This window comes from Mytilus trossulus, chromosome 4 (genome assembly GCF_036588685.1).
Source record: "Mytilus trossulus isolate FHL-02 chromosome 4, PNRI_Mtr1.1.1.hap1, whole genome shotgun sequence".
NCBI lineage: Eukaryota > Metazoa > Mollusca > Bivalvia > Mytilida > Mytilidae > Mytilus > Mytilus trossulus.
The window spans coordinates 77,684,636-77,697,360 of record NC_086376.1 but is presented as its reverse complement, the minus strand read 5'-3'; the positions used below and the strand labels follow the sequence as shown (position 1 = coordinate 77,697,360).

The 12,725-nt window shown below is 32.2% G+C and overlaps 1 protein-coding gene across 1 annotated transcript; it reads left to right on the top strand.

Annotated features, from left to right (window-relative positions):
* Positions 1-2,729: 2,729 nt before the first annotated feature.
* LOC134714208 (uncharacterized) lies at positions 2,730-12,725 on the top strand. Its single transcript, XM_063575449.1, has 6 exons — positions 2,730-2,840; positions 7,011-7,120; positions 7,723-7,810; positions 9,377-9,490; positions 11,550-11,698; positions 12,637-12,725. Exons 1-6 carry the CDS (start codon positions 2,792-2,794, stop codon positions 12,646-12,648), a joined length of 522 nt encoding a protein of 173 aa, XP_063431519.1. The 5' UTR covers positions 2,730-2,791; the 3' UTR covers positions 12,649-12,725.

Here is a 12,725-nt window from a genome sequence, read left to right as displayed (position 1 = left end):
GGGTTAGATTTATTTAAATTTTTTTGGAATTTGTACTAAAAAAAAAGAAAAAAATATGATAAATAGATTGGAGTTAGATTTATTTTTAAAATTTTGAATCTGTACTTAAAAATAAAGAAACATGATGAATAGATTGGAGTTAGATTTATTTAAAAAAAAATCAATTTGTAACCTTGAAAAATTGTCTGCTGTACTTATAAACTATGATACATATAATATTGTAACCAAGTATAATCTTAAGATGTGGAATAAAAGTATACTGTAAAAATATAATTACTTGGACCAATAATCAACTAACAGACAACACAGTAGGGCGTATGCTTATCTTCTTATACACTTTGCTGAGGTGGAAGATGTGAGGTTTTATGCCCTCACAGACATAGATCAGATTGATACCAACATCAACTATACACAGCCTTTACAAACTATGTAACAGCATACTGGATTGAACAGAACAGTCACTTTTGGAACCACTACTTAACACAAGGACCAAGGACAACAAATCGTCAAGAGGGATGGCACAACAAGCTGAAGAAACATGTCACACATCCACATCCAAACAAATTAAACTTCTGAAACATGAGGAAGTCTTCAATGCCCTGACCATGATCCAGTATGCAGCCGGTGGAAAGAGAGTGGCCCCCAAAAAGAAGTATGTAGAAATCAACAACAGACAAGACATACTTAAGATTAGACATCGCAACCAGGAAGTCACAACAGTAGAGTTTGTTGATGCAGCCTCCCACCTTCTTCGCGTGTTTGTGCTACAATGTGGGATTTGATTTAATGCTGTTGTATAATTTGTGTTATATTATGCTTGCTTGAATCTTCAGTTTAATTTGTGTAATAAAATAATTTACTTATATTTTTTTAATTTCTTTCATATTTATTTTGTTTAAAACAAATAAATTTACTACCTGTTCTAATAAAAAAAAAAAGGAAAATTAACAGTTGATTAAAACATGTTTATACAGTATAATCCTTTGTTTGCACAAGTTTTCCTCCTATTCCCATATGAAATTTAACCTTTTCTTACCAGATTTTTAAAAAGTAGAAATAGAGGGAATGAACCTTTCTTTTTTCTTATGATAAAAAGAAATGCAATGTTGAATCATTAGCATTTTAATCCATGTTTGAATGTTTAACAAGAAGTGGTAGATAATTCATATGATAGACATTCTGTAATTACTGTTTGAAAATGTAATTGAAACTTAGTAATCTATGACGTACTTATAGAGAGGGTTTGGTATGCTTAGTTATGGTAATTGGTTAATAACATAAAACGTATAAAAAAATGTTTTTGGTTGTTTCGAATTTTTACAGCGTGACATGTGTGGTAATCATATTAAATATAGATTGTTTTAGTTCAAAATTATATGATTTTGCATAGTACTAGAGAAATACACTTGGACTTAAAATTAAACCAGGTCAAAGAAAACATATAACGAAAGACCAAGCAAGCTGTTGTTAATATCCTCCAAATGCCTATATTACATATAGTAATTTAAGTGTAGGCAACATATAGTATTAGAAAGATAAACGTGATCAATTTTTGTACAGACTTAAATTTAGCCATATATTTCAACAATCAGATTTTGTTTATGTTAGTTGGCACCATCTACACATACATAACTAGTGCAATGTATTTATCTATTCTTGCGAAATTAGTAATACTTGAAAACATGATCTCACAGCAAAAGTAATAATTTTCAAGACAAACAAAATAAAACTATAACACGTTATCAAGATTATAAACAACAGCAGTACCTATAATCTATATTTCAAGGTCAACGTGTATTATTTGTGAAGTTAATACGGATTATTTATCTTCAAGGTCTTGATATCTTCTTATGGACCTTTTTTAGAAACGAGACATTATTTGACATAACCCTGGTTAAATATCGCGATATAAATCATGTTCTCACAGGATAACTCATATGAGAGATCCTTGTTAGACGTCAAGGACGTTAATGATTTTATGAAGTAGGCAGCCAAAATACACAAAATTGAACTGTTTGTTAGTACTACATCTACTTCAAGGTTATATATGTATGTTTGCGTCTGTTTTGTTGCACTTTAGTTCAGTATACTACTATTGCCTTTATCTATATGCAATGCATATACGTTTGATATACATAAATCATATTGAATGCTAGTATTTTGCCTGTTTTAATCGATCTTAATAATACACCATCCTTTTAGTTGCTAGTATGTATATGGTAAAGAGCATTATCAGAAATGTTCATCCTCCTTTGTCGTCCCTTTAGCTCGAACTGCATCTACTATGACAAAAAAACTGTTATTGAAAAAAACATGTAAAAGGACCAAATATAAGTTCAACATTCACATAAAGATATATTTCATTCTCATAGATCGATGTTGAACGTATTTTAAACGTTGTCTGTACTAATTGGTTTAAATTGGAGAGAATAGTTGAAGGGATGAAACTTTGCATAAATTCAATAATCTCCTTGGTGCTAATTTACAGCACTAATGTAAGAACAAAGAATCGACACAAGTATATTTTGACAGTGCCATGCTTTATCGAATCGGTTATTCTTTTCCAGTAGCAGTGACGGTTTTGTCACTTTGTTCAGCAAGTTCATATGTTAAATTACAAAACCTTAAACAAGAGAATAATACGCGAATAAACGGAACACCATTTGACACAACATCGACGATATCATTTCTAGAATGTGCAATGGTATGTACCGATAGAGATAGCTGTTCATCTGCCTGCTATGAAAATGGTTCAAATCTTTGTCATTTACATTCAGCTTGTTGTCCTGAAATGGAGGTTACTGATGGAGCACAGACAATGAGGAAGAAACCAGTAGCTGGTAAGTTTTTCTGTCAATATATCCATATAGTAGTTTTTCAAATTAATGTTCGTATTCTTTAATTTTTTAAACAATCTTTAAAAAAATCTGTAGGTGTTTGATCATAATTTTCTATTCTTAATTATGTTGTAACATTCACTCTAGTCTATTATTTATAATATTGTATGCCTGTTTATATCTGTTAACCTCATCCAAATCATATATATGTATAGGAAATATTTCTTAGTACGATATTATTACATACATGTAATGTATAGGAAAGAATACGGTTGTCCATTCATGAAAAAAAAATCAGTATAAGCAATGCAAAAGAAAATACATTTGCATATTTTTCGAGGGGTTCCAATCTGCTCTATCATTTTCTCAACTATGTGTTATTTAATTTATTATACAGATAATTAAATCTGAGCAAAACGTAGAATTTAAGCATTGTATTTAATTACTTGATGTAATTTCAATTCATTGTCCTTTAAGTTAACGATTTTTGATTGGTCTGGACAAAAGGGTGACATTCAAAAACATTGTCACCCGCTCAGCCATTTGAAAGAGTAAACCAACACCCTCGTATAACAAATCAAAATATGGCATTTTAACGTGAGGTATAATAATAACAAATGACATTATAGGCAACCAAAACATAAAAATTAGGTTTGTTTGTCCTTATTTGAGCTTTGTTGTCTGATTTTAAATTCCAATATTTTTTTTGTCTCCAATGAGTTGTCAAGACAAGACAAGTTTATTAATACACTCAGGCACATTGTGTGCAATAAGAGCAACAAAATGTAGTATACAAATAAATAAATTGGTCAATAAATATTATAAATAAAAAATAACGCAACCCTTTTAACGAAAAAAGTATTTCAGTATTTGTGAAGTAAGTTCGGGATAGTACTAGCGTACAATAAAAATTTAAGATAGATTATAGATAGAGTTCATGCAATTCGGATAGATCTAATATTGGCCAGGCTTTACGAATAAGGATCGTTTGAATCAATTGTGTTCCGCTTCTGATTTTTCCGTTGTTTTAGTATCGGACGATTCTATGGGTAGAAATCACTGGGTTGCGTTGAATTAATGAATGGACTTTTATCTGCTTCGATATTTTGGGTGTTTTTGTTCTTTGTTTCTTGTAGTCCAGTCAAACTCAGATTTAACCTCAAACTAATTGCAACAGAAAATGTTTAAGTTCAAATCTATAGCATTATGCTCTTTATATACAGAGAAAAAAGTCCCGTAAAATCCAATTTTAGGAAAACTCAAAATCAGCATTTTTAATTTCCTATGGAAATTTACATTGGAAGGGGAGGTAACTCTTACAAAAATTGAGTTTTTTTCAATTTTTGATTGTTTTTCTTGAAATTTATGTAAAGTATGATACTTTAATGTGGTTAAGAGTTTGTATTTGACTAAGTTATACAATCTTCTGCTCATAAAATGTACAGAACCGAAGTGTTATGGGTAGTTTTATTTTTTTGGTGCATTTCTCTTTAAAGAAATTGCAAATTTGAAGCTTTGTGACTAGTTCGAAAAAAGATATGAAAACACCTTTAGAATTGTTTGTTATACTCTGAAGACCGCTAAAAAATCAAGAATCAACTCATTCTGATGAATAGAAGCGGTAAAGTTGTAATTTTGTATCAATTTTTTATGATATTTCTGCCTTTTTGCAAGAGTTATCTCCCTTTTCAATGCAAATCTCCATAGGAATTTTAAATGATGATTTTTTAAGTCTTCCTCAAGTTAGATTTTATGGGACTTTTTCTGTGTATATTTGGGGTATAATGTTAAAGATTAAAACTTAAAAATCTCCTGTTGCAATTACTTTCTGGTTAGGGTCAAATTTATGCTAGATTGACTGGACTATTGTCAAGAGACAGATTGACAATTCTTTAAACGGACACTTGATAATGGGGCGTTCACATAGTGCCGATTATGGTCCTGTTTGAGATCAGACAGCGCTAATACAAGGAAAGTGAAACAGTCGGATCACTATTACTGAATGGTCTTACATGTCCTATAATTATCTGAACGCAGTCGTATACGTTCGTAACAGATTCCTACAGATTTTGAAAGGTCCAGAGAGTTCGGTCAAGCAATCCAACAGTCGGTCCCATAAGATTTGAGGAAACTCAGCTGATTTTGTCATATCGGACTATAATCGTGACTTTGTTGCGACAGATTCTGCTGTACAGGGTCAAAATCGTAACAATTTTCGGTGTTTTCTTGACGGTGTCACGATGAACGTGCACAATCTGGAGAAATTTATCATATCATAGCTGACTTTATGCCGTTTGAGTCCACATCGTCCTTGCCAAAACCATTCCGGAACAGTCCCCTTATTAATAAGAAATTCGAAAATAATACTCACATCAGAGTACCGACAATTGTATAACACGATACGAATGAGTTTAGACAAAGCCGCTCGCAATGCGGTACAACATACTGTGATACGATTGTGTTCTGACAATACCTGATCATCTTGAATTATTGGCCGTTTTTTAACGGATATCTTCCGTAAGCGTCGGTTCACTGTCTGGTCACTGACTAATCTCAGTCAGATGACTTTCGGTAGAATCAGGACGCTGTCGGGGCAGATTTTGTCGTTTTTAACCATGAGAAAAATACAAATCGGATTAGAATCAAATCGAGAATGGAACATCGGAACAAATTCAGCTGGAAACGGCTGAATTATGATGCTTCCTGAACAATATCTGATTGTAGTCATTTTACTTATTTTATTTAAAGTTCGAATTGCCAGTCACGATTCACAAGGTCTTGATTAGACTTTTGACAAAATTTTAATCGAGAATGATCCTGTCATCTTGAAAAGCGTTAAAGTATGACACCGGCTTTAGACCTAATTATATATAATCAGCGGTATTTTCCTAATTTTATAGGAATGCGTCCTACAGTAATAATGACAAAGATGATTTTCCGATTAAATTCACATGTTTCTAGTGTGTAGCGTTTTGAAAAGGAAAAAGATTTGTTTTGCCTACTTGTGTCTCTCACGCCTAAAGAAAAGTTCGACCAAAATGTGCACCCTATTTATGCTAGCTAAAAAAGAAAGTATATGAAAATTAAAGAATCATGATCGATTAAAGGAAATTTAGAAAATCACGGAACAAAAACAAGATTATCATATTTCAGAATAATATATAAAAGAAAAGAAAATAACATCAAAGTGAATTGTATAGCATTTGCCACCGTAATATGAAACGCAAGTAATACGACTTTAAAGAAAACAAAGAAAAAAAAGAAATTAAAGATATGTAATTCATACGACAGTTTCGTTTATTATGAACCTATATATGTAACGTCTTAAAAGAGAATCAGACATAATTTTTTGTCACGTAGATGCTTAGGTTAGACAAATTTGTTTCAAAATCCTGTTAAAAAAGGATATGTTTCTATCCAGTATTACATTTTCCCCAAGACTATCAATATCCTGACAGGGATCGGGTGATTTTAAGAAAGATTTATTCTGGCTTGGTAATATCATTGCCTATGACGAGATGAACAAGAATATTCAGCCTATCAAAAGTATCTGATTATGGTCCTCTTATCTCGTCTACTACTCACAGTTTTTACCGCATTGCATACATTTATTTCGCGGATAGTATGATTTAAACATTATTACAGAGTTATATAACTATAAATCAAACACCACATCTACAGATTAAACATTAGAAAAAACAAATGCTGAAATATAAATTTCGTACAATATAAAGTTGATCCTAATAAACTCATCAAAATTACAAGGATTAAATTTTGTATATGACTTAGCTTTTGCTTTCGCTCTCCCGATTGATTGTTTGTTCTTTTACTGATATGTATCCATATGTACTTTGTTTTTATAATGCCCTTCAAACAAGGAACTACTAGTATTTTATAAATCGTTCGGGAAAAGCGAATTTATCGAAATTACGTGCATATTTCCGTAATACATATAGTTGACAAGATTAAATAAGTTTTGCTTATAATGTTCGTTTTCAAAATAAAATATGCATGTTCTGGTAAATGGATATGTTGAATCGAATGACGATTGTACAATGTTGATGCTAGTGAGGGTTGTTGTCCGTTCACTTCATGAGATTTGGTGATTTTTACAATGCTTTTTATAAGCTCTTTGCCGATGTTAGCACATCATGATTGTCGTTTTAATTTTAGCATCGTGTACGTGTCCAAATGGATACACAAAGCTGGATAATCAACAAATTAGTCGTAACTGTTACCTCTTTGGCGGAATAGATCACTGTCTACCATGGCAGTCGGCTGAGGTGAGTCAATAATACAATTACTACATCTTTTTTATCATTTTGCGTAAAATAGAAAATTAAAAAAAATAACCAACTAAAATAAAACAAGACACGTCTAAAAAAAACACACGTTTAACAAACTAAACAGTTTGGTTCATTAACAACAAAACCCTATACCTGCAAGCAAACGCAAAACGAAGTAAATCATAACTTTTGTGGATGAATGAATCGGCATAGTAATTCATTAGAAATAGTGTATTTTAATTCCTTCACAATTGTTACAGTAAAAGTGTCGGTAAGAGTAAGTTTCATTGATATGGTTCAAAATAATGAAATTGAATTTTGAAATGCTAAAGATCTTTTAACCCAGAAAAAGATTTCTTTGGCAATGTTTGCAGAAAGTTTAGAAATTATGGGTTCTCAGTTCTCAACTTCTTATGTTTATTTAGCCGTTATAACTATTTTTTTAAACGGGCTTCACATTAGTATATTGTGAGCGAAACGCGCGTTTGGTGTACACAATTTCAAACCGGGTATCTATGATGAGTTTAAGCAATAATAGTGCTAAATATTGAGATTATGGTAGTATTATTAGGCTTAGGTGAAATTTGCTATGATTCTAGGATATATGTATGAGCACTCGGGGCGCTCACTTATGGGTTCCTGATACCGAAGACGAAGCGGAGGCACTACGGGAAAAGTTTGGAATAGGTAAGTTTATAATATTTGAGAGAAAAAATATATTTGTTTTGCTGTTGTAGATTGAATCAGAGTTTTGTCTACTTAGTTGGTAAATAAAAATAGTATGTTTAGAAGTTTTTGTTTCAACAAACGTAATAAATAGATATAGGAAGATGTGGTATGAGTGCCAATGAGACAACTCGCCATCCAAATAACAATTTATAAAAGTAAATAAACTCATCATAGATACCAGGACTAAATTTGGAATATACGCCAGACGCGCGTTATAGGTCAATGCACGGTCTTCAACACAGAGCCTTGGCCAACACCGAACAACGAGCTATAAAGGGCCTCAAAATTACTAGTAAATTTATTACTTGGAATCACACAATATCGTGTGTTTCTATGCTGTTCGTAACGATACTGTATGGAATACTATATGACACATATATTTTAGTGTAAGTTTGATGATTCCATATCAATGTCAAGTACTTTGCATTTGTTGCTGCGACTTTCCTTGACATGGAATGACATACATTTATTTATTTCTTTATGCTGTTGTTTAATCCTGATTTATAGTTACCCAGTTGCTTGTGTGGTATCTTTGATAACTATTTACACTAATGGGTCGATGCCACTGCTGGTGGACGTTTCGTCCCCGAGGGTATCACAAGTCCAGTAGTCAGCACTTCGGTGTTGACATGAATATCAATAATGTGGTCATGTTTATAAATTTCCTGTTTTCAAAACTTTGAATGTATCGAAAAACTAAGAATTTTCTTATCCCAGGCATTGATTACTTAAGCCGTATTTGGCACAATTTTTTGGAATTTTGGATTCTCAATGCTCTTCAACTTCGTACTTGTTTGGCTTATTACTTATTATTTGATATGAGCGTCAATGATAGTCTTATGTAGACGAAACGCGCGTCTAGTGTACTAAATTATAATACTGGTACCTTTGATAAATATTGTGCTGATTTATATTTTGCAATTTCTGATATATACTTTTTGTCAGTCCTCTGATCGAAAGGATTGACTTCCCATTAAACTAGTTTATCTGGGCAATATGAGCCTGAATGGCACCTATGCAGTAATTGTCTTCTGTTGTATTCTTATATATTTTTTTTAAATCATTTTTAAAGATTTTTTGTTGATGAAAGCTCTATGGTAGTTACTGTATACCTTATCGATTCGCAGTTTTGTTGTACCGTATGCGCATTTTGCTGTACATACAAGATGCTTATTTTGACAATAATTGTTTCTTCAGTGAAGCTCGAGGTCAAAATATTTGGTAATCCAAAAGTTTTTTTAAATACAATCATTGAAGAGTTGATCAGCAAAAGGACCTACAATATAAAGAACTTACGTCAATAACATTGATGTATAGCTATAAAGGATGTAAAGACATATAAATGTTGTTGAAGTCGGTATATCTAAATGTCTTTGGTTATTTGTGTCGTTTGGTCTTTGATCATTGATGTATCTTCTTCCATGTCCAATTAATCAAGAGTTTTTGCTGAAAAAGTCCAGTTACAAATAAGGGGCTGGATTTTTACTACATGAATGTAGAAACATTCAGTTCTATTCCTTTTAGGTGATGACGATGCAGATGTCTGGACCGGGGCCAAAGATCTGAAGAATAATGGTACTTACCTGTTTACAATGACCAATACACAACTCGATCTTGATAATCTACCGTTTGGACTTGGTGAGTGCTAGTGATTATATACTTCTTTTCAGAGATTATCTTAAAAGCCAGGGTGTCCTGTCTTAAAAGTGTTGGTTTAAAAAGAAAAGATTCTTTGGTATTCACCTAATATATATGTAATATATATGAACGATGCTAAGAATTCGGTTTAATATGGTCATTCCAATGAATGAAAAATTGGAAAAGAATATTGACCAAACTACTCGTATATGTTTTATTTGTTCGTACCAATATTTATAAATATATCATGTATATGTGAGCGTCAAAAAGTATGCCAACAAGTCATCAAAAATGTAATGAGAAATCTTTGTCGACAACAAATTAACATGAACTACTTGTATGGTGTATTTAAAGAGTAGATCATATAACCGTTCGATCATATCAATACATAATGCATGATGCCAGCAATATATATATGTTTGTGCATAGGAATATCATGCTAACTATACTCAGTTGCATAAAAAAATACACGATTTCCTGCATGGGTAAATTATTTATTTGAAGACCATGTTCTGTTTGGCATTAGTAATGAGTTTAGAGAATTGAAAAATTTAAAAATTAAACTGCGGCAGTAGACAATTTCAAACAGTGCAAGAATTGAAATTGAACACAAAGAAACATATAGAAGATAACAAATAGGAACAACGTTTCGCGTGACAGTTGCTTTAAAAAATTCAAAATAATTTCATTGATTGTCTATCAATGCATTTATTTTGCTTAAAACTTTTTATTTCTAGTCGTTATTGAATGTAAAGTTTGTTTATTTGGGAAAATATAGTTCAGAAAATACATGACATGTTGAGAATACCATGCACCTGAACAAATATAATTCAATTGTCCTATAACATAAGCCTTTGAAGGTTCATATCGTTTGCTTTCGACGTTTTTTTTTTCTTCTTTTTTTCGGATATGATAGTATACCACTATCCAATGAAATACGTCGAAAGTAAATAATGACAACAGCAGAATACAGAATGTTCCAAAGTTATAAATCGGTTGAGAGAAAACAATTACACTGAGCGTCACTGATGAGTCTTATGTAGACGAAACTCGCGTCTGGCGTACTAAATTATAATCCTGGTACCTTTGATAACTATACACACCAAAACCGAGGGAAACACGTCATTCTAACATGACGTCCTTATTACGCTTTGTAAACAAAGCCGTGTTCTAATGAGCATAAAAAATATGTTTGACACATGCGCACGAACTTACTGTCTATATTAACGTTATTTCCATCGTCATTCTTTAAAATGTATACATTTAAGCAGCTGGCATATATTTTTAATATATATTTTTATAAAATAACTTATATTTACCCTGCTCGTAGTTTTTAAAACTTATCAAAAATGAAATGTAATGCACAGACTCCTTGGGGAGGAAACGGGAAAAGCCAAAAAAATTTACGGTATTTCGTACGCTTCGACCTATAAAAATACTGTATTTGTCCTATTAGAATCGAAATAATTCCTTCGTGTCATGCTCTATGCTCATTTTAACATGGATAGGCATTATATTTGACCACATTTTACGCCTCGCTAACGCTCAGTGTAAAATATCGGCAAATATAATGCCTATCCATGTTAAAATGAGCATAGAGCATGACACGAAGGAATTATTTCTTAATCAATAAGATAAAACAAAGGAACAATAGGAACACTGAAGTAAAACAAATCTAACGCCAACATACATAGAAACGATCTATTTGATAACATCTGCCATATTCCTGACATGGCAACGTAAAACGATATGAACCTCGTGGTTCGGCATTGATAGTAGAAAAAATATCCGATAAAAAACGTCGAATGCAAACGATATGAAAACCTACCTATGTCATAATGAGACTAACCATTTCTATGAACACGTAAACCATACATATTTCATTCGACCAGCGAGTTTACGTCGGTTTGAGAGTTCATTGCTTTAAAAAAATGAATATCATAGTAGGCGACATATGTTATTGTGTTCACTCTACTGTACGCGTCCTCTTTTTGAGCATGTTTTTTTAGTTATGTGATTTGTTTTCCCGAATTATTTCTCAACATTTATCTACTTACAGAAGAAGGATCGAACCGTGGCAGATGTGTAGAACTAGAGTTTAATGATGAAGAGTTTTATGCAGATGGTTACTGGTATGATATATATGGTTGGTTCTGGGATGCTGATGAGTGCGACGAAGATGAGCTGTATGTGTGCGAGTTTCCAGTTGTAAGTTTAGATAGAAAAGAGACAGATATTATAGTAATTCAAAGTTAAAAACTTATTGATTACCTTCCTCAAGCAAATTAATAGTTAACCAAATTTTCCATTTAGCAGCCTTAAAAAGAAGTCCTTACAAAGTTATTGCAAATTTTTTTTAATTTTTCTTCCTTGAAAGGAATTTTGCGTACTTATTCATCAGAGGCGTGGCTGTGTATAATCATACCGGAAAGTCAAAATAAAACACTATTATAATTGCATTGTTTTGCTGTCGGAAGGGAGAAGTTCTGCTAACTGACCACGTTTGTATATCCAAGGCAATTTATGTGATTAGAATCCATACGAAGGAATTACTATTACTATTATAGTAATAAAGATTACTTGTACCAGAGACATAATGTATTATATAACTTTCTGAAACCGAATAATTTATTATCTGTTGTCATGATTTTTTACTTAAGGTGATATGCAGATATGATATCTTTTTTAGTCAATCTCATTCAGTTTTCTATATCATAGAAGATATAACTCGACCAAAGAGCAGAAAACACCAATTGGTCTTCAACGAAGGGAGAATATCTCTCACCCATTGGCGGGCTTCGGGTGACCCCTAAACAATAATGTAAACTAGTTCACCGAAGTGACGTCACACTTACCTCAGAAACAAACAAATGAACAAGGATTAAAAAAACATACAGGATAAAGGTTAGACTCGGGACAGGCTTAAAATTGAGGCCAGGTTGATATATGCCTCCCTTAAATCAACCCCGTCACTGGGTTTTATGAACTACAATGATATAATTCCAACCTATGATAAACTGTCTGAACAAAGTAGGTTAACTCAGAACTGTGAGGATAATATACATAGTTCCTTGTATACACTGTAAACAACATACTTTCCGATAGTATATGTAAATTGACTAAAAGATTATTTTTTTTTGTTACAGGAATGTCTATGACGATTGACAGATTTTGTTTCTTATACTGAACTAATTTCAATCAAAACTGTCTGATGAATAAAAAATTTAAAAACTTC